The sequence below is a fragment of a genome, unplaced genomic scaffold (assembly GCF_019419815.1).
Source record: "Pyrus x bretschneideri cultivar Hongxiangsu unplaced genomic scaffold, Pyrus_bretschneideri_v1 Contig82, whole genome shotgun sequence".
In the NCBI taxonomy this organism is placed as follows: domain Eukaryota; kingdom Viridiplantae; phylum Streptophyta; class Magnoliopsida; order Rosales; family Rosaceae; genus Pyrus; species Pyrus x bretschneideri.
Window position 1 is genome coordinate 335,464 of NW_025999823.1, and position 22,785 is coordinate 358,248.

At 36.8% G+C, this 22,785-nt stretch overlaps 1 protein-coding gene across 8 annotated transcripts; it reads left to right on the plus strand.

The window, feature by feature from the left end:
- Positions 1–3,395: 3,395 nt before the first annotated feature.
- Positions 3,396–22,785, plus strand: LOC103928608 (CCR4-NOT transcription complex subunit 1). Of its 8 annotated transcripts, none has more exons than XM_048575972.1 (51): positions 3,397–3,564; positions 4,661–4,958; positions 5,087–5,315; positions 5,418–5,757; positions 5,884–5,997; positions 6,094–6,222; positions 6,317–6,508; positions 6,604–6,798; positions 6,933–7,070; positions 7,151–7,273; positions 7,362–7,609; positions 8,126–8,229; positions 8,868–8,962; positions 9,036–9,275; positions 9,352–9,540; positions 9,649–9,733; positions 9,826–9,893; positions 10,775–10,920; positions 11,048–11,156; positions 11,295–11,441; positions 11,558–11,605; positions 11,678–11,806; positions 11,905–12,141; positions 12,242–12,358; positions 12,493–12,578; positions 12,660–12,765; positions 13,637–13,732; positions 14,025–14,177; positions 14,552–14,725; positions 14,812–15,032; positions 15,131–15,266; positions 15,345–15,470; positions 15,692–15,736; positions 15,943–16,020; positions 16,195–16,311; positions 16,665–16,791; positions 16,869–16,969; positions 17,046–17,183; positions 17,256–17,339; positions 17,730–17,876; positions 17,959–18,090; positions 18,173–18,202; positions 18,289–18,435; positions 18,520–18,581; positions 19,988–20,141; positions 20,226–20,417; positions 20,529–20,633; positions 21,380–21,514; positions 21,850–22,083; positions 22,233–22,337; positions 22,431–22,785. In XM_048575972.1, the coding sequence occupies exons 1-51, from the start codon at positions 3,466–3,468 to the stop codon at positions 22,578–22,580; spliced, it is 7,200 nt and encodes a 2,399-aa protein (XP_048431929.1). In that variant the 5' UTR covers positions 3,397–3,465; the 3' UTR covers positions 22,581–22,785. The 8 variants fall into 8 exon arrangements, with proteins under 8 accessions (XP_048431936.1, XP_048431935.1, XP_048431929.1 ...); XM_048575976.1 differs by having other exon boundaries at positions 17,814–17,876; XM_048575973.1 differs by having other exon boundaries at positions 15,366–15,470.

A 22,785-nucleotide genomic window follows, 5' to 3' on the forward strand; every position in this document is an offset into this window, starting at 1 on the left:
CTTGGAGCATTAGATGGAAAGCACATTGATGTGCATGCACCTAAAGTTGACAAGCCTAGATATCGAACAAGAAAGGGTCGAGTCGTAACTAATGTGTTAAGTGTGTGTTCAAGGGATATGCAGTTCATATATGTGTTTTTAGGGTAGGAGGGCTCCACATCAGACTCTAAAGTGCTACATGATGCAATTACTAGGCCTAATGGTTTAAAAGTACCAACAAGTACGACTATTAGTTAGTCTCAAATTTGTAAGTTAGGTCGAGTTTTGTTTGTGAACTGCAAAATGCTAATAAGGTCTTTTTTAATTTTTTATTATTAGGTTATTATTACCTTGTAGATGGTGGTTATACAAATGGTGAAGGATTCCTTGCACCCTATAAAGGAATACTTTATCATTTATCTGAATGGGAGGGACAAACAACTTCCAATAAGGAAGAATATTTTAACATGAAGCATTCTAAGGCAAGGAATGTAATTGAACACTGTTTTAGCTCGCTAAAAGGAAGGTGGGCGATACTAAGGAGTCCATCTTTCCATCTGATAAGGACACAAGGTCGAATAATTACCACTTGTTGCCTATTACACAATCTTATTAGGCAAGAGATGTCTATAGATCCAATGGAGAATTTGCCAATAATAAAAATGGGTGAATATGTTGGCAGTGTTGGAACATCTTACCAGTGGACTGCAAAGAGGAATGCCATGGCTCAGGAAATGTATAATGAGTGGAGAGCAATTAGGAACCAGCAATTGAACTAGCACTATGTGTTAATGATAACATCTTATTTTAGTTTTCTTTTTTATCATGCATATGTTGGATATTATAAAATTATTAGATTGCTCATCATTAAATGTAATTTGATTTATTGATTGGATGGTATGCAAATTGATTAGATATTATGCAAATTGATTCTTTGTATTGTACTTTAGTACATTCAAATATTTTTTGTTTAGGTATAGATAACGACAATAATTTAAATGCTGCTCAAGAGCCAAAAGGAAGGAGGCATAAATGGGAAGCATTTGAGGAAGAAGCATTACTATCCGTTCTTGAGGATTTTGTTGCTCGGAGACAATGATGTGACACAGGTGCTTTCAAACAAGGTACTTTGATTGAAATAGCGAAAGTTGTCAATGTTTTATGTCTTAATTCAAATATAAAGGCAACTCCACATATTGAGTCAAAGTTAAAGAAATGGAAAAAAATATATAGTTTGGTCTTTGCAATGGTAAACATGACTGGATTTTCATGGAATGATGTCAAAAAGTGCATTGAAGTTGACAGTGATGACGCATGGCAAACTTATGTGCAAGTTCATATCCTATTTTATTTACAAATTAGTTATATTCTTGCAGCTATATTTGTTACGCATGCTGAATTTTAGTATTGTTATGTTGATATAATCTTAGAAAAATGAAGACGCCGATGGATGAAGAAGCAAACCTTTTCCACTGTATGATAGATTTGCATATATATTTGGAAAGGATTGGGCTACGGGTAATGTAGTCGAAACCCCTGCTGAAGTGTTGGAGGAACAAAGTCATAATCAAGTTGATTCAAGTGATATTGGAGCTGAAAATGATGTTTCTCCATGAACCAGCAAAGCCAACAAAGCAACCAATCTGGAAATAGCCAAAGAAGGAGAAAAAGAGCTATGGGAAGTTCAAGTGATGGAATCGAGGCAATTATCAATGGATTAAAAGAATTTTATGGTGAAAGTGGGAAAAGGATGCAAATGGTAACTGAAACTATAGTTCGAGGTATTACAGATTATAGTGACATAGGTAACGAACTTAAAGCAATGGGTTTTCCTCCTACGGATCAAATTGTTGGATTGACTCTTATTTTGGAAAAACCACAAAAAGTGGGACTGTTCAAGTCAATAGATTTAGAACTCAAGAAAGTGTTCGTCCATAGGCTTTTCAGCGACAAAGCAAGCGGATGATTATATTATGTGGTGCCTTTTGACATGGATGTATTTTGTTAATCGTACAATCTTAGGTTATGGCTTCTAACTTAGCCTTGCACTGTGAAATATTTTGGCTAATGTTAACTAGCATTTTGTAAATTATGGGGATCTACTTTAGAATGCTATACTATAGTTAACTAGCATTTTGTAAAATATCTTGGAGGAAAGTTTAATGAATGATGTTTTAGAGAGTTAGTCAATGGCAAAGATTGACTTGTGCAATGAAATGAAATGATGAAGTAATTGCTTCTCTTTTTCTTTTGCATATTGTTAATAGAGAATGTTGTATAATTACTAGTATATATATGTATTTATGCGCTTAATTAGACAAAACAATACACATGATTATTGTTATTACTAGCTTAGGAATGCATAAATTGTTCATGATCTCTTTCTTTTGCATATTGTTCCTAGTTTTCTTCAAACTAGTTGGAGCAAGTCAATTTACGTGCTAGGAATCCAAATGTAGCAATGATCAAAATGCGCAGCTATCCATTTTTCATTGTACCTCACATCATTGTGGTCTTGGGATTGAATGCAATTGTCATGGTATGGATTGAAATTGGCTTATACAAACAAAAGCAATTCCAATTAATTATTTCACAATTGAGTAAAAAACTGAACTTGTCATGCATCAATTTTTGTTCTACTCAAATACAAGTATAAACCAACACCTTTAACTTTAATCTACGACTTTAAACCAAAGATGAATAATTAAGAAAAGCATCCTGAACCCTGTCGATTGTTGGGAGATCACTTTGTTATATTGATGTTTGGAACAATGCTACTCTTGAATCATGTATGTTTCTTTTGTTGGCAAGAAAATTTGGTTTTTGTATTTTTATTGAGTCTCACTCTCATCCAATATTATTAATTTTAATAATATCTTTAATAAAAAAAACAATTAAAATAGAACAATAATGTAGTCCTCGTATGAGCAAACATCAAAATGGTGACAATATTGTTTTCATTATCCTGCTTCTTAGTCCGATATTGCATCAAACGCTTCACTAAGGTAGTGCAGTTTAGTCTATTCTAAGCTAGTCCAACTTAGTGTCTGAAGCTAGTTCAGTCCGAGACAGTCTGGTTCAACAAACACACAAATAGGATAATATATAATCCTAGAGAATATTCTAAGATATTCTTAGATACACTACATAACCACATTCCTAATCTAATAGGATTGCAACACATTTGTTTTTATTCTTATTTTTCTGTATTTTTGTTTGGCCAGTACACGTGGGGCCACCAGAGGGTAGCACCAGTCGATTGGAAAAAGAACCGCAGGTGATGGAGTCGAACCTGAGGGGAAGGACCCTCGTGTCCGCTACCACTATATTAATCCACACTCAAATTTCAGATCAGACGCCACCAAGCCAACAACTCTCTCCCTCTTTCTCGCTTCTCTCTTCCGTCGACGATATCTCCGTATTCCCAAACTACCCTTCTTCGCATTCGTCTCTCTCTCTGAACAAGCCCCAGCTTCCGTCATCGCGATGCTGAAGTTTACGCTGGCCACCGCCAGCCAGATTCGCTTTCTCCTCCAGGGCGTCAACGACGCCAACTCCGACTCCATTCTTCGAGAGGTCTCTCAGGTACTGTCCCCTCTGTTTTCCCTTTTGGGTTTGATTCGCCTTGTTTGCGTACTTAGTTCGAAGCCTAATTTTCTGTAATGTTTTGGTGTATTGTGGAATTAAGACGAACTTCATTTGCGTTTGTGGAGTTTAAGTTGCATTTCTGGAGTTTAGTAACAAATATCAGGAGAAATGGCGGAAAACATGATTGGAATATGGCTGTGTTGTTTAATTTGGATCACTCGGTGAGCGTAGCCTTTGATATTTTCGAAGGCGAGCCGCCGTAGTGTGGCTCTGTATGATGGTTGAATGCAGTGTGGAAACTGAAGAAACCTGTTTTTTTTTCTGTCGTCGTAAATTTGCGCAAAAGTTGATTTACAAACTGATGGGGCAGCTGGTGTTTCTCAAACTGACATGACATTGCCCCTTATCTGTCACATCGGTTTGTGCCAGTAAATTTATATTACTACACTTTGCAACCCCGGCAGTAAAGTTTTGTTTAAAAGTATGTTTATTGAGTGGGTTTCCGGACCATGACGAGTTGAATTAGAAGCGGGGAAGTTTAAGTAAGGGGAACATGCGAAACGTTGATACCTTTTTGGGTTTTGTGTTGTAAAATATTTGCGGATTGGATTTACATGATAAATTATCGTATTCATTCATTTCTCGGCCATGTATTGGGTTGTGGACGACGATTTTAAGGTAATGTCTTCAGCTAACAGCTTTAATATATGAAACCTGAACATTGTTTGGTTTTTTTGGTATAAGATATTTGTTTTTGTGGTTAAGTGAATGGTTGAAGCACACACTAAATTAGTACTTACTAGTTTTTCTTGAGATCTCTTTGCTTTATTTTTGAAGTACAGTTTGCAGCAGCTGTAGCTCTTATACATGGCCAATAGAAAGTTAGTGTTTATTTTGAAGCTGGAGGCGAAGGTTAAAAATTTGAGTAAATCTTTTGAAATCTTGAGTTATTAGATTATGATTTATTTCTAGGTCTGAACGTTTTTATGTTGCTGATAAACTAGTAGGCTGGAATAACAGTTTTTTGTATGGAGTTTATCAATCATGATTCTCACTGGATCTCTTGCTGATTTTGTCTGTGGTTTCATGGCAGTTTATTGAATATGGAATTGAGGGAAGCATTTTGCTGTTACAGGCCTGTCTGGATCATCTCACTAATTACAGAACAGAGTTAAAGAACGCAGCATTGGAGCGGGTTTTTGCCTCAATTTTCAAATCTCTCCTTGATAGACCTAATTTCTGTACGGTGTTTTGTCAGTCCCTAAGAAATACAGAGATTAGTGAAGGAATTCTTGAGAATATCTCTAATGCATTACACCTGTCTGTATCTGAGAAAACTGGCATTGCTCTTGCGTTGTCAGATTCTGAAAACCTAGACACCAGGATATGTGGTAAAGTCTTGGATAAACTGTGGATTGTTTGGCTGATGTATTTTTTCTCTACAAATTTCTGTTGCAGTGCCAGTATCTTTTCATTTGCAGCCTATTTAAACACAGAACTGATTACTTTTTGTTTCCAGGCAAGAGCTTCTGTATGGCTCAGATCCAGAAATTGTGTGAAAATCCTATTGTTTGGAATTCATCTGAGCAAATTCAGAACATTGTTATGTTCCTCCAGCGGTCTGAGGGCCTTTCCAAGCATGTCGATTCCTTTATGCAGATGTTATCTTTACTGCAGCTGAAAGATGACAGTTTTTCTGTTTTAACTCCATTGCTTTCAGATGAGCTCCGTGATGCCAATTTTTTGAGGTAGAGTTATTTTTCTGATTGTCTTTCTGTTACTTGTGTTTTTCTCTCTCTTTGTCATGCCAGAATGCATCCTGAACTCAATAGCATTTATCTTCTGTGCAGCAATGTGGATTTGTTGCATGAAAATGGAGAAAATAATTTTGATGCTATTTTATCTGAAATGGAGAAGGAAATCAGCATGGGAGATATAATGAAGGAATTAGGTTATGGATGCACAGTTGATTCATCTCAGTGCAGCGAGATTTTATCTCTTTTCTTACCTCTGACTGAGATTACTATTTCAAAAATCCTTGGCATGATTGCCTCTACTCATGTTGGTCTTGAGGACAATCAGAATACATTTTCAACGTTCCGGTTGGCGCTTGGTAACAGCACTTTATCCGATCTGCCTATGTTGAACACCTGGAATATTGATGTCCTTGTAGATACAATCAAGCAACTTGTAAGTTTACTTATTATATTCTTACACTTTGTAATTTTTCTTTCCTTTTCGTTTTTGAGTTGTGAGTCTTGTGAGGTGAAGGAAACTGCAACCCTTTTGTTTTCTAATATAGCATGCTTATTACAGGCTCCCGGCACTAACTGGATACAAGTTATTGAAAATTTGGATCATGAGGGATTCTACATTCCTAATCAGGAGGCTTTCTCTTTTTTCATGTCCGTGTATCAGCATGTGTGTGAGGTATGGTTTGCATTCTTGCATTTTTATAAGATCAGTAATTTGCAAATTGTGATGTTTCTGTCTATCAATCTGTGGTCTCGGGCTTGAGCTGTGCAGGATCCAATCCCCCTCCATGTTATCTGCGGGTCTGTTTGGAAGAATACCGAGGGTCAGTTATCCTTCCTTAAACATGCTATATCAGCACCACCTGAAGTGTTTACCTTTGCCCACTCTGTTAGGCAACTGGTATGAACTAATATTTATCCAGCAATTAACTTTTTTCTCTGTTCCCTCATGTTATATTTGTTTGACCTTTATGAATTGTCTATCATCCTTTCAGGCCTATATTGATGTAGTGCATGGCCATAAGCTTCAACTTGGACATGCAAATCATGCATGGTTGAGTCTTGACCTTTTGGATGTACTGTGTCTACTAGCTGAGAGGGGTCATGCTCTTGCTGTTCGATCAATGCTTGAATATCCTCTTAAACACTGTCCTGAAGTCCTGCTTCTTGGGATGGCACATACAAATGTACCACTCTGAATTTTTTTTTTTGTGCTTTGTTGTTTTAAACCACCGGTTTCTCCTAGAGCTTTTCTCTTATTACTTTACATTTGAAATTGCAGACTGTGTATAACCTGCTGCAATATGAAGTGTCTTATACTGTTTTCCCCATGATGGTAAAAAATGCAACGAGCAGTGGCATAATTAACCACCTCTGGCATATTAACACCTCATTGGTGCTGCGGGGATTAGTGGATGCTCACAATTGTGATCCAGATAACATAGCTAGAATATTGGATATCTGTCAAGAGCTAAAGGTAAGCTGCTTGCTCACCAGTTGTCTGTTGCACTTGTTTCTGCGTAATTGAGAAGTAATATGGATATGTAGTCCTTTTTTTCCTAATTTTAGTGGAATTGCCATTTACCCTGGTATGTCTTATTTGTTTTGTAGATTCTATCGTCTGTCCTAGAGATGATGCCTTCCTCTTTTAGTATCAGAATGGCAGCCCTTGCTTCCAGAAAAGAGCTTGTAGACCTTGAGAAGTGGTTGAGTAATAATTTGAATACGCATAAGGATATTTTCTTTGAGGTAATGTAACTCTTCTATAAAGTTTAGAAACAATAATATCAGAATCATGAATATAGCCGCTTTATAATGCAAATTTTCAGGAGTGCATAAAGTTCTTGAAGGAGATTCAATTCGGTGGGTCACAGGATTTCTCCACCAGACCTTTCCAACATTCTGGTGCCGTGTCTAATATTTATGTGGACACTGCTACTATATTCTTGAAGGTTTTACAACATGGCATGTGATTATGTTATCTTGGATGTTGCCTCATCATGTATCATGCATAATTTCATTATCTGTATTTAATTTTAGGTTCTTAAAGCTTATATTGGCTTGATTGCCTCTAGCCAACTTACTGATGAGTTGGAAAGGTTGTCTGTAACAATTATGGATTCTAATCCAAGGCTGCAGAATGGTGACCCTACAGAGTCAACCGATGGATATGCAGATGATATTGAAGCTGAAGCAAACTCTTACTTTCATCAAATGTTTTCTGGTCAGTTGACAATTGATTCAATGGTCCAAATGCTTGCCCGATTCAAGGAATCTTCTATAAAAAGGTATGTCTGTTAAAGCCTTTTCATCTGGTTACTTTAATAATATTTCCAACATGTTCTCTCATCTTTTTAAACGTTTACAGTACTATTATGGTGTCAGTCATAGTCAGGATGTACTTTGAAAAGAATCTAAATATGTATCAGTCAAAGAGTTAGGAATCATGTACTTCAAAAAGAATCTAAACATGTATCTTCTGAGTTTCTACTTTTATTTATTTATTATGTCTCAAGACTCTGAACCACCTTCAACTCAAACCCTTTGCTCACGTTTGAGAGGCTTACATGCTATACGGATGTAATATTATGTAAAAAGGTACATGTGAACTCAAACTTTTAACATGATGTAAAAGATTATAAAGGGATTACTTTAGAAGGGGTTGGTTTTATTTTGGCACTTGATATTCTCCTGTGTGTCAAGGGAAGGGATATAGACTCCATACTGGAATTTTCTGACACTAGTCTTTATACTATCTTTGAATTGAGATTTAATTAAGAAGCCCGTGCTGCATGAATTGACAGGGAACAGTCAATTTTTGAGTGCATGATTGCAAATCTGTTTGAAGAATATAGATTTTTCCCCAAGTATCCTGAAAGACAGCTCAAAATTGCCGCAGTTCTGTTTGGTGAGTTTTGTTCCAAGTTTTGCTGGCAATGACTTGCAGGTCCAAATCATATATCTAGCTTTGCCTTAGAACTTTTGTTTGTGTGTTGTAAAGAATAATGCAAAACAGAGTTCAGTAAAATAATTTTGGTTGAGACGAAGGATTATTTTTAGGTAGGCACATGCTTCTATATGTATATTTTTCTGGTATGTGGATGTATGAGAAGCAGTAAGAATAAACTATTTATATATATTTTATATCTTGTAGTTTTATATTTTGTGGTCTTGATGAGCATTATTTGGCATATTTATAGCATGCACTTTCATCCAAACAAACAAAGAAACAGAGCATGCACTTGTTAATAAATTAACTAGATGTGATTTTGGTTGTTTTATGCATTCTTGTGTATATGTGTGGAGAAAATCATAAGATCTGAGTTTGTTGGTAATTTGATGTTCTTTTCCGCTGTGCATTCCCTTATGTATTATTTATTTATATTTTATAAAATTGTTATGAATATGCTTCTTCTGTAGACCTTTTATTTTATTTTTATTTAATTATGTGTCTTAGTATGCTATTATTTGTTCTGGGGTATGCCTGTTTTGTACTTTACTTCAACTGTCAATGTTTGTAAGCAATTTTTCATAATCATATTTCAGGCTCTGTCATCAAACACCAGCTTGTAACTCATCTGACTCTTGGGATCGCTCTGCGTGGTGTTTTAGATGCATTGCGCAAGCCTGCGGATTCAAAAGTTTGTACTTTTTCTCATTGAATACTCATCATGTTTTCCTATTATGATTTGCTGATTGTCTCTGTACTTGCAGATGTTTGTGTTCGGAACTAAGGCCTTGGAGCAGTTTGTGGATCGTCTGATTGAGTGGCCTCAGTATTGTAATCATATTCTTCAAATATCCCATCTGCGGAGTACTCATTCAGAGCTTGTGGCTTTCATTGAACAGGCTCTTGCCAGGATTTCATTAGGCCATTTAGACTCAGATGGAAGTAACCATGCTTCCGCTGCTCATCACCATGGTCCCAGTCAAGGTACCCCAGGAAATGTAGAGGTAGGTGGTGTAGGCGGATTGGTAGAGCTACTCTATTGTTGTCTATTTCTTCTTATATGCTAAATCATTTTTGCAGTTAAATGGCTCTACCATCTTACATACTGGGCAACAACTTTCTTCACCACTCCAGCTTCAACAGAGACATGAAAGTTCTCTTGATGACCATCATAAAGCCTCAAATTCATCAAATGACATAAAGCCACCTTTATCTTCTGCTGTGCAACCTTCGGTTGGTCCTGTTGATGATCCTCCTAGTATTCAGAAGGCATGCTTGTTTTGTTTTTCTAAAAGGGGGGTTGGGACTAGATGCTATCAGCTCAGTATGTCATGAAATTTTGATTCCCTTACATTTTTTTTTTACTGAAACTTGCAGTCACAAAGTGCACTCAGTGCTCCAGTAATGTTGTCTTCTGCTTCCCCTGGTTTTGTTCGTCCTTCTCGAGGAGTTACTTCTACCAGTAATTTTCAACTTTATCTCCATGCCATTGATTTTTCATTAAATATTTATTATCTTGATGTATGTGACAATAACTATGCAATATGAATGCAGGGTTTGGCTCTGCTTTGAATATTGAAACATTAGTTGCTGCTGCCGAGAAAAGAGATACTCCCATCGAGGTATTGTGTTCCATCTTATAGGTCTCTAATTCCTGCAATTGTTGATGTCTGTTCTTCATTGTCACCTGCCTGGCGTGGATCATTGCAGTCAGATTCCTATTACTTAAGTGGAACGCAACTTCACTTGGTTGAATTGTTTTTTAGCTTCTATAGTAGTATCTGTTTGACAAAGCTTATTACCATACTTGTTTGATATTACTATATTTGGATAAGTGAACTTCTTACACCAGTATTCATATCAGCTCTTATGGACTGATTGGCCTATGTGGGACTCGAGTGGGATGGTATTTTGTTTTCCATACTGCAATTATCCATTCTTAATATTGTTATTGGTTTTCTTTTCTCTCGTTCTCCAGTTTGAATTTTCTTGCTTAATATTAGCTCTCATGAGCATGTGCCGATTGGCCTGTGTGCGTGATGTGAGTGGTATCTCTATTAGGCAATGGATCTGATTTGTGGGTCCAGTGTATCCTTTAACAAGATATTTTCAGCAATCACTGGATAAATCTGTATCTGATTTCTGGTTTAAAAAATTGGACTTCCTCTTTATTAACAAGGTGCTTCGCTTATTCACCCTTTGTTCCCTTGCATAAGTATTTGTGCTTTGCCCATCTTGACTTCGATGAACATCAAAGATGCTACTTACTGTACTCATATATATCTTTTGTTTATGACTTGACGGAGTATAGAACAGAGAGAGAGGTTTCTTTGTTTTCATTATCTCATATTTATTCTGCATAATCCTCCTATGTTTTTGAGAAGTTCTTAATTTTCTGAAGTTAATGTTATGTTAGAGTTTTGCAGTCTCTGGGTGAAGTATCCAGGCTGTCTATATTATAAGATTCTGAGTTTAATGCTTATGGGTGTTTTTTCTTGCACAGGCTCCAGCATCAGAGATTCAGGACAAGATATCATTTATAATTAATAATATTTCAGTTGCCAATGTTGAAGCTAAGTCAAAGGAGTTCGCTGAAATAATGAAAGAGCAGTACCATCCTTGGTTTGCACAGTATATGGTTATGAAAAGGTGAGACACTTTCTTGTGATATATAAAGATAATTTTAGTTTTTATTTTCCTTTTTTCTTTTTTGTACTTAGATTGTCTCTGCTTTGGTGATTATCCTAACTTGTGCATCAACCTAACCTCTTGGCAGGGCAAGCATTGAGCCGAATTTTCATGATTTGTACCTGAAATTTCTGGACAAAGTTAATTCTAAGGGGTTGAATAAGGAGATTGTTCAAGCCACTTACGAGAACTGCAAGGTTTTTTTTTTTTTTGTCTTTTCTTATTGTCTTTTCCTTTTGTGGTTGGTGCAAGGTTTCTTGTTTTACGTGTGTGCTATTTGCGCATTTGAGTATGGTTATGTGGCAGTATTATTTAATGCCTGCGTATTCTCTCAGGTTCTTCTTGGATCTGAGCTTATAAAATCAAGCTCAGAAGAGCGTTCATTGTTAAAAAATTTAGGCAGTTGGCTTGGGAAGCTTACAATTGGAAGGAATCAAGTCTTAAGGGCTCGGGAAATAGATCCCAAATCTTTGATTATAGAGGTAATAGTTTGATCAATGTTATTTTCCCTGACCTGTGGCATAAGACTTGTGCTACCTATTAAATGGTTATCATTTGGTTTATGCTAATGGATCCCTCCTTTACCTCCTCTCTGCAGGCATATGAAAAGGGGTTGATGATTGCAGTTATACCCTTTACTTCAAAGGTATAGTTATGGTTGTTTTGCTTTCTTTTTCTCTGAGCTAAGATGTATGAAGACCTTACGCTTTTGCTGCAGATTCTGGAGCCATGCCAAAGTAGCTTGGCATATCAGCCACCAAATCCTTGGACAATGGGTATTCTTGGATTACTTGCTGAGATATATTCAATGCCAAACTTGAAAATGAACCTGAAGTTTGATATTGAGGTATCGTTTGTTGTTTTTTTGTTTTGCTACTAGACAGCTTGACTTCTGTAGTATTGTTATACCATTTATGTTTATACCTTATTATTTTGGAATTGCAGGTTCTATTCAAGAATCTTGGTGTGGATTTGAAGGAGATAACTCCATGTTCTCTTCTCAAGGACCGGAACAGAGAACTTGAAGGGAATCCTGATTTCTCTAACAAAGATATTGGATCATCCCAACCACAGTTGGTTGCTGATGTGAAATCCGGAATGTTATCTCCACTAAATCAGGTTGAACTACCCGTTGAGGTTGCTCCATCTAATTCTGGAAGCCATACACATCTACTATCTCAGGTTTGTTTCCAATTGTTGAAGAATTCAAATCTTTTGGGTGATATCAGTTGTGGGACACATTTTCTTATTAGCTTGACATTTTGGTGCATTATCTATTTAGTATGCACCCCCTGTTCATATTTCAACTGGCACCTTAATTGAGGATGAAAAGCTGTTGCCTGATCAGATTCCTGCTCAAGGACTGTTACAAGCTACTCCATCCCAGTCACCATTCTCTGTTAGTCAGATGCAGTTCAACGTTTTGTTTTTGTTTGAGATGTTTGTGTGCGTGTGAGATGTTTTTGTTTGAGATGTTCTAGTTAGTTTTCGTCCCCTGATCCTCTTCTTGGCTGGATCTCTGGTATTTTGCAGGTTCCCACACCAATATCTAATATTGCAACTCACGTGGTTATTAACCCGAAACTCGGTGCTTTGGGATTGCACTTGCATTTTCAGAGGTTCTATGATACTCCTTTCTTACATATTATGTTACACAGTTCTTTGGTAGAATCACTTATTTTTCTTTTCACATATTGCAGGGTGGTTCCGATTGCAATGGACAGAGCTATCAAAGAGATAGTATCTGGTATCGTTCAGCGCAGTGTTTCTATAGCTACTCAGACAACTAAAGAACTTGTCTTAAAGGTAAGTTAACTCATATTTTGAGGTTTTAATTTTCCTTACTGATAGCCATTGTTTTATCTTTAATGCTGTATTATATTTAAAATTTTCTCATCTTCGTGTAATATTTCTTGTCCTGTATTGCTCTTTGATGACTCCGACTCTTTGCCCCCTTTGCATATTATAGCTTTTATGGCATCCCTTTCATCTAGTCCATCTTGTCATGCGTGCTTACTTGTATTGATATCCGTGTTGCGGTAGCACTTTTTATATGCTGATGTTTTAGTACCAAGTATATGTTTCTGTTCTGTAAAGAGTAGTGGGCCTAGTTTAATAACTTTCTTTTGTCTTCATTTGGGGTTGCTATTTTGTTCGCATTGCATTGCTCTTCATGCGTTAGTCTGTATAAATGGGGTTGAGGTCAGTTCAATCAAGAGTTGACATTGATGTTCATGTACCACTCCAATATGTCTCATACACCCATCAGGCTTGAATAGAACATTTAGAGGTGTTTTTGTTTCTTTCACTCGATTTTTTTTTCTTTATTGTTAAGATTAGTGTCACACTTCCTACATCAAAATTTCAATAAACGAACTCTTTGGGAAAACCTTACCTCACCTCTATGTTTCCATGTCATGTGAGGCACCAAGTTGTGAGAAAATTTGTGCTGTAAATGATTTTTATATGTTGGATGTCAAAAATAAGAATTGTAATGTAGATCTTATTCATCTCTCTTACCCTGCTCTATATTCATTCCTTGCATTGTTGCTATGGGTTGTGTTTGGGGTTACGTTTCTGTAGTGAGATTCGTGGGAAGGCTTGGTTTGGGTGCATGACTAAAAGTTCTACAGAATAGAAACTAATTCATCCACATCTCAATTACTTGTGGTGGCAGGATTATGCCATGGAATCCGATGAGACAAGAATATTATATGCAGCTCACTTGATGGTTGCAAGTTTGGCAGGAAGTCTAGCTCATGTAACTTGCAAGGTATTTCGTCTTACAGTAAATTTCTTGGGATTCTTTTGGTAAAATTTAGTGTGTATCCTACCTGTTTTATAGGTTATTTTTACCCATGTTATAAGTTGGGCACATTTGTAACACCTTTTGGCATTCTACGTCATGCTTCTTATATTCTTATACAAAGAACAATTCCTACTTTCCTATTATTTTTCTGACGATGTATTCTTCCCTGCTGTAAACTTCTTTGGTGGGCCCTTACTTTGGTGAATGACCTTTTATGTCCTGGTGTTCATCTTCGGTTTGCATTGTCTTGAAGCAGGAACCCTTGCGTACTTCAATATCAACTCAGCTGCGAAATTCCCTTCAGGGATCAAACATTCCAAATGATCATCTGGAACATGCTGTACAACTTGTTACTAATGACAATCTGGATCTTGGCTGTGCAATCATTGAACAGGCTGCTACTGATAAGGTCTGGTTTGATAAATGAATGCTTTATAAGATAAGTATATATGCTATGGAATTCCGTGTTATTGTTTGTTTAGTGTTGGCTTTGTATGTGATGATTTATTATGGTGGCAAGATGTCAAACCACTATTCAAATATTTTTCTGTTGCTCAGTATTGGGTTAATTTGTGTTTGAAAGCATTTCACACCACTCTCTGGGCCAATGGAAGGGAGAAATATTTTTAAGAATTATGGAAGTTTTCTTTGGGAATTATTAAAAAGTCAATTTAGATAAACATAGTAACTAATAATTTTATAATTAAACAAAATCGTTCATATTTACAAAAAAACGTGGAAATTGAAATATCCTTTTGTTAACTACTGTCTAATTGTTTGCAGGCGGTACAAACAATTGATGGAGAAATAACTCAACAACTGTCATTAAGAAGGAAGAGGGAAGGTGCAGGTACAACATTTTTTGATGCTAACATGTACACACAAAGTGGCAGTGTGCCCGAGTCCCTTCGCCCTAAACCTGGTCATTTGTCCATTTCTCAACAACGAGTTTATGAGGTAATCGCTATTTTTGTGAGTATAGTCTGGTGCTTATATGAATGGTTAGTAATTGTATTTCTTCTTACACCCCCTCTATCATGTAGGACTTTGTGCGGCTTCCCTGGCAAAACCAGTCTAGCCAGAATTCACATGTTCTTCCTGCTGGTACTGCGGCTCCATCTGCAAGTGCTGGTCTAAATGGCACATTTGGTTCAGCCTCGGTTCAACTTAACACAGGCTACTCAGCAGGTCCTGGAAGCAAGTTTGATGCTGTTTCTCGTCCACTGGATGAGGCGGTTGAACCCAATCCAGCTCTGCATCCAAGGTTTCTTTTTATTAGATTTTATATTTTGTTAGTTCTTTGGTTTATATACTTGGAAGTATTAATTGCTTGAATGTTTGTAATTTGGTGTGATATTTCAGTTCATCCTCTATTTGTGTTGGAGCGGGTGATGGTGTTTCCCAGCATAGTTCTGAGAATGATTCTGTCATTGGTTCATTTCTTTCTGCTGCTTCTGCCCCAGAGCTGCAGTCAGTAGAGTCATCTGATGCTATAAAGGTTGAAAGTTTTTATATGATTGTACAATGCATAAGTTGCATTTTTTGTTATTTTCTCATACTTGCATTTTGATTCTAGGAATCTGGAATTTCTTCACAGCCGCTACCTTCATCTACTGCAACTGAACGTCTGGCATGCAACATCTCAGAACCTTCTCTCAATACAAGGGATGCATTGGATAAATACCAGATTGTTTCACAGAAGGTTGAAAATCGCACCTATGTGGCTCCTTTCTTTCTCATATGCCTTTTCTTTGAGACCTGAACTTTCTGATATCTGTCTAGTTCTTATTTATGTAGGGAATGAATTCTTGATATATTCTTTATGGATGTCTTTTTGGTTCATTTTTTTATTTTGAGTGTTAATGAATTAATAAAAATGTATAACTTTTCTTAGCTTGACATAAGTTCTGTTTATATTTTCAGCTTGAAGATTTGGTAACCAACGATGCTAAAGAGTCAGAAATTCAGGTATCGTATACGTTCTTCCTTGTGTTATATACTGCCTCCAAATTGTGAACTTGAAAGATATTCTCAATATGCATCTAATTTGAACTAGATTGGTAGTATTTTCCTTTCTGTACTCGTACATACATTATACATATTTACATGTATGCATACATTGGCGTACATATTTCACACGAGTTGAGTGTTCTTTGACTTATATGTCTATCCAGGGAGTAATTGGTGAAGTTCCTGAGATTATACTCAGATGTGTTAGTCGAGATGAGGCTGCCTTGGCTGTGGCTCAAAAGGTCAGTGCTACCCTTCATGTGAAGCTTTATTTATTTGTTTGAATAGTTAATCACTGCAGTTAACTTGGATGCTCTTGGAGTTTTCTCTGTTGATGTCAAGAAATTGCTTTAATTAACCCTAGGAAGAAAATTTATCTCTCTGATAACCGATGCTTGTTTTTAATCTTGATACAGGTTTTCAAGGGTTTATACGAGAATGCATCGAACCATACTCACGTCAGTGCTCATATTGCAATGCTGACAGCTATTCGTGATGTTTGCAAGCTTGTTGTTAAGGAGCTCACCAGTTGGGTATGCGCTATTGTACTTGTGTTCTGAGATCACTATTGTTGACTGGAAAGCCTCTTATCTTCTTTTAAAACTGATCTATTTATTGTTTTATGTTTGGGATCATATTGGGTTACCATATTTTCTTGTTATAATTTGTTTGCCTTGATGATCTTTAAATATTTGGTCACATTTTATGTTTTCTAGTTGAGTGAAACTTTATAAATTTCTGAGTTTTCATTTGTAGGTACTATGAATATATAATTATGTCACCTTCATATTAGTTAGAAACTTACAAAATCGCTATAGATATTGTTCTGAGGCTTCTGGCCTTCATGTTTTCCCATTATAATCTGTTGGTTTGCAACTTCTTGCAGGTTATTTATTCTGATGAAGAGCGGAAGTTTAACAAAGATATTACCGTTGGCCTTATTCACAGTGAATTACTAAATCTTGCAGAGTACAATGTTCAAATGGCAAAACTCATTGATGGGGGCAGAAATAGTAAGTTAAATGGCTGTGTTGTATACTGAATCACTGATTACTAGAGTTTTAACTCACCAATTTCTTAAAATATGCAGAGCTTGCAACTGAGTTTTCAATTTCCCTTCTCCAATCTTTGGTGATTGAAGAATCTAAAGTTATATCAGAACTTCAAAATCTTGTTGACGCATTGGCAAAGGTTTGTGTAAAAGAAAAAATATATTGTTCGTGTTTATTTGAAGTACTGTCCGTTTACCTCTTCTGCTGATACACAGCTCGCTGCAAAGCCTGGATTTCCTGAGTCGCTACAGCAGCTGGTTGAAATGGTAAAGTATCCTGCTTCTATAGTGGGTGCTCCGTCTGCTATTAATGTAGGAAAAGAGGACAAGGGCAGAATATCTAAGGATAAAAAGGTCGGTGGAGATTTCTTTATTATCTGTGTATTTTTTCCAGCGGTAATTGATATTTTGCTTTGGTTGTAACAGGCTTCTGTTCACTCTCTGGTGAGCAGGGAAGACTTTAGTAATGTGGAGTCTGTCGAACCAGATCCTCCTGGATTCCGTGAGCAGGTATCTGTACACAATTATTTATATTCATAAGCCTCACTTTGTTAGATTATAAGGATATTAAATAGAAATATTAGTTGCAATGTATATTTACAGAAGAATGCCTGTTTTTGCATGTTTCTTGTATTATTATTTTAATTTTTTTTGTGGGAGTGGGAATGCTGTTCTCCTGTTGCTTTTTTCCTTTTACATAGTCTGTCACATTATTGCTTGATACATATTCTTGGGAGACTGAGCATTTGAAATTGAAAAGAGGGGGAGGATCTATATTTTAGGTGGATAAATGAATGAGATCTTAGATAATTTGTGAGTACAAATGGAGTTTTATCTGTATATGGAGTGGTACATACAATGTTTCTCTTAAGTGGTTGGACTTCTCTGGATATCTTGTAGGTGTCCATGCTGTTTGCAGAGTGGTACCGGATTTGTGAACTTCCTGGTGCAAACGATGCAGCTAATAACCATGTTATCTTGCAGCTGCATCAAAATGGTCTGCTAAAAGGGGATGATATGACGGACCGGTTTTTCCGTGTCCTCACAGTGAGTTCTCAATTCCTAAATTGGTTTGCTTTCAGAATGATACTTAGTGATATAAAACATATTTTCTTTTAATCCTTTTCAGGAGCTATCTGTTGCACATTGCCTATCTTCTGAGATGACAATTCCAGGGACACTGCAAACACCTCAACAAGTGCCGAATTTCTCCTTCCTTGCTATTGATATCTATGCTAAACTTGTTTTCTTAATTTTGAAGGTAATTATTCCTTTGTGAATATGTTTTATGCTCTTTATGATTCCTGGACCTAATTTTAACTATGGATTGTCTGTTGGTGCAGGGATCAAATAAACTATTTCTCTTGTCTAAGGTGAGCACAAAGTGATTTTTGGTTTGATTGAATCTTTTTTTCTATTAGTCAATAACTCTTGTGGCTGATTGTTTGATTCTTGGCAGATTTTAGCAGTCACAGTGAGATTCATTGAAAAGGATGCAGAGGAGAAAAAAGGATCTTTCAACCCAAGACCATATTTTAGATTGATTGTTAACTGGCTTCTAGACCTTGGTTCTTTGGATCCTGTGATTGATGGTGCTAACTTTCAGGTCTGGACCTCTGGGGTCTCTTTTGGCTTTGATTTGTCCTTTTTGCCTCTGTTGAATCACTAATGTTGGTTATCTATTTTGCAGATATTGACAGCATTTGCAAATGCATTTCATGCTTTGCAGCCCCTTAAGGTTCCTACATTCAGGTTAGCGTCAGTCATATTCTTTACTGTTTCTTCATTGGTAGGAAATGAAATGTGAGTTGTTATGATAAGGAATTGTAGCTTATATTGTTGAAGTGGTATATATATGTTTTTTGGTTTTGTGATTATGAACTTCTAGGCTGTTACTGATTATGATCAGTGTTTTAAAAAACTCTACCTCGGGCCGCGCCTAGGCGGCCTTGGAGGCGGGGCGGCAGCAATTTCACCTCTGTTTTCTAGGAGTGGGCGGAAACTCGCCTAGGCTTCGTCGGAGCGTGCCTGGGCACGCCTGAGGTGTTTGATTGGGCGTTCCCAGTACCCTTCAGCGACCCAAATCTTGCTTGAAATTTGAAGTTTTCTGGAAACCTGGTTCTGTTTCTGGGTTGCAGCAGCGTCTTCATGAAGAAGATGACCGCGCGAAGAAGAATGGTTGTTTTTTTATTTTTTTATTTTTTTTATGAAAAACTTGGCCTTAAACAACGCCATTTTAGCCAAGCCTTTTAATGTTTTTAATGACTTGGCGCAAAATGACGTTGTTTTGACCAAGTCTTTTTATTTTTTATTTTTTTATTTTTATTTTTTTTTAATATAAGAACATTTGGTCCCCATATATCAGCAACAAGCAACCCAATCACAGGAGTTCTCCTCCTCCTTCCCCACCCAATACCCAGTGCACGATTCTCTATATCACCCAATCCCTCACTTTAAATTCTCAATCCCAATCCTATATTTCAATTTTACTCCAATCTCATACCTCAATTTGTTTCAAAATTCTCCACACCACCAAGTAAGTATTTTAGTATTCTAATTTTAATTGGTCACTGATAGTTTGGCTACTTGTTTGATTGTTGAAGTTGATTAATTTGTTTTACAAGTATTGTATTATGTATATAAAATTTTAGGTCTGCCTCACGCCTAGGCGGGGCTATCCATGGAACGCCTCGCCTACGCCTTCGCCTTTTAATACATTGATTATGATTGGATGGCACTGTTGGAATTTTATTTAATTGGGGATTGGCCGTCGAGTTAATTTTGGACTGTCCCTTGTAACTAGTCCATGGGTGTCTCTTGTTGATCCGTATATAGAAATTGCAAAACTTTGTTATCTACCGTCTTTTCCTCAATTTTGGTTTCATAACTGAAAATAGGGTAAAATTATAAGATTAATATCGACTTTGTTTATTCACATTCTTGTTTGTATAGATAGCTGAGAATATGGTAAAATTGTACTACAATTACCTTATTCTCTTTGTTCTTTCCTCTATTGCTTGTGTAACATTCTTGTTTGTAAACATTTAGTTCAGTCGTGGTGTACACAAGTTAGATACGAGGATTTATGTAATAGACTTTGTGATCTTAATATTCCTTGGAACCGCGTGCATTCCAATTTTGAGATTTTTTTTTATCAGCTTTGCATGGCTTGAGTTGGTGAGTCATAGGAGTTTCATGCCAAAAATGCTTGCTGGAAATGGCCAGAAGGGTTGGCCCTATATCCAACGTTTGCTGGTACATTTGTTTCAATTCATGGAGCCATTTTTGAGGAATGCTGAACTTGGAGTCCCGGTCTGCCTCTTTTCTATGTTGGATTTCATTGTTTACAGCTTACTATCTGTCTCATAGGATTTTCTTATATTTTTATCTATGCAGGTTCATTTCCTGTATAAAGGCACACTTAGGGTGCTGCTAGTGCTGCTCCATGACTTTCCGGAGTTCCTTTGTGATTATCATTTTACGTTCTGTGATGTAATTCCTCCAAGCTGCATTCAAATGCGAAATATCATCCTCAGTGCGTTTCCCCGTAATATGAGGCTACCAGATCCATCTACTCCCAACTTAAAGGTGGCTGATGATCTTGCATATTTACTTTGTATTTTGTAACATTGTTAGGTTATGAAAACTGATCTGGTGGGGACTTGTCGGTATATATGGGACTTGTCGGTATATATGCAGATTGATTTACTTGCTGAAATCAGTCAGTCTCCACGTATTCTCTCTGAGGTTGATGCAGCTCTAAAAGTGAAGCAGATGAAAGCTGATGTGGATGAATACCTCAAGGTATGCGGACTTTTTGGCAGGAATCTTATACTATTTCATTCTTCATCTGCTAATTTGGTTTGACATTCTTATGTGGACATTCTTGATTTGCCTTCTGGTGCCGCCTTTCTATTCTCTATTATAGATCTTTAATATTTAAAGAAATGTAAAATGAGTATGAAAGTGGAGGAAAAGTGAACATTAAACATGACCTAATAGCCATGTTGATTATTTGAATCCAGATCTAAATGCCCACTTAACCAACCTGTCTGTCACACCCCAGACTCAGAGTTGGTGGAAAAATAACCCTGCGCTGGGTGCATGAGCTAAAAATTAAATAATGAATAAAAAAATAGAAACTGGGTGAAAAATAAATTCCTCTCATAAAAGAATCAAGAATCTTTACAGAGACAAAATAAATAAACAAATTCTAGCCTTACATATAGTACAATCTCATCCCGCCTATCTTTTTCACTATCTAGTTCGTAAACCTGCACAACAATAGAGCAGTGAGCTTTAACAGCTTAGTAGGGACAAATTGACAATGCTAAATTAAGTATCATGGAATAATCTAATCAAACATGATAAATTACCTATAGCAATGCATGAATGCTCCCATTTTGTACTTGGACCACTTGATCATCCCAAATTTTCCCTTTTGTTAGTCTTCTGCCTAAACTCTTCGTCGTCAGTTTTCTAGATTACACCGTGGTTTTCCTGTTAAAATATTTTATCATGCTTAAACATTGTTTCAAAATACTTTGCAGACAAGGCAACAGGGTTCTTCATTTCTGACTGAACTGAAGCAAAAGTTGCTCCTTTTACCAAGCGAAGCTGCCTCAGCTGGTACCCGTTACAATGTACCCCTGATCAACTCCCTTGTGCTTTATGTTGGGATGCAGGTACTTTTTCTTATGCTGGATTTTGCTGTGAGATCCAACTGTTCTAATGCTTTTTTGTTTATCATCAGTACTTGTTATGTGGTATTGAAGCTTACATGTAATCCATTGCTTTCGATAAGGTGTTCACTCCTAAAAAATTCACTAATTGTTTGCAAGATTTCTTGATTTCCACATTCTAGTTAATTATGACTGTTGTGCTTCACAAAGTGGGAATAAGGATGAAGTGGGGACATATCCGATCTGAAGACCTTCATGACTATATCTGTAATAAGAGATGGTCTTGACTTGAGTAGAACGGACAGTTGGGTGCTTATATTTTGGGTTTCATTTTACAGGCTATCCAGCAGCTTCAGGCTAGAACGCCTCAAGCCCAATCTACCCAAACTGTTCCATTGGCTGTCTATTTGGTGGGTGCTGCTTTGGATATTTTTCAGACTCTGATAGTGGACCTAGATACTGAAGGGCGCTACCTTTTCCTAAATGCGATTGCGAACCAACTGCGATATCCAAACACCCATACCCATTACTTTTCCTTCATTGTTCTGTACTTGTTTGCCGATTCAAACCAGGTGAGACAACGTAGATGCTTCACATTTGATCTATGATAGTCGTCTATTCTTTTTGTTGATGGGAGAATTTATTTATTCTAACGCATGTTTTTGGAACATCGATTAAGATTGAGCTGCATCTTCTAACTGTCGACGTTTTTTTACTTCAGCATGAAATTATCCAGGAGCAAATCACAAGGGTATTGTTGGAACGTCTGATTGTTAACCGACCTCATCCATGGGGTCTTCTGATTACCTTCATTGAGCTTATCAAGGTAACTTCCTGTCCTTCCAAAACGATAAATCAAAAGAAAGTCAGTTTGGCAGTCTGCAAATTTATTCAAAATCGCTATTTAATTATTTTTCAGAATCCGAGATACCAGTTCTGGAACCGAGCATTCATCAGATGTGCACCGGAGATTGAAAAACTTTTCGAATCTGTGTCAAGGTCTTGCGGCGGTCCAAAACCTGTGGACGAAAGTATGGTCTCAGGTTGGGTATCAGAGAGTGCCCACTAATTATTTGCATGGCCGAAAGACAGGATTTGTATTTTTTGCGACCGTAATGAGCAGCAAGTTGCATCTGCATGTTTTAGGTGTTCAATCCCCATGCGATTGTATTTGCTTATTTTGTATTTTGTATTTTACCTAAATTGTAAATTGATTCCCCTCTATTAATTGCCAGCCATAGATCAGCAAAATTTCAGATTGAATGTTTCCAACA

Coding starts and splice junctions, on each gene's coding strand:
- LOC103928608 (XM_048575972.1), top strand. CDS start 3,466: ATGCTGAAGTTTACGCTGGCCACCGCCAGCCAGATTCGCTTTCTCCTC. Junction 9,894..10,774: donor AAAGAGATACTCCCATCGAG/GTATTGTGTTCC, acceptor TTTCTTGCACAG/GCTCCAGCATCAGAGATTCA. Junction 16,792..16,868: donor CATTGATGGGGGCAGAAATA/GTAAGTTAAATG, acceptor TAAAATATGCAG/AGCTTGCAACTGAGTTTTCA.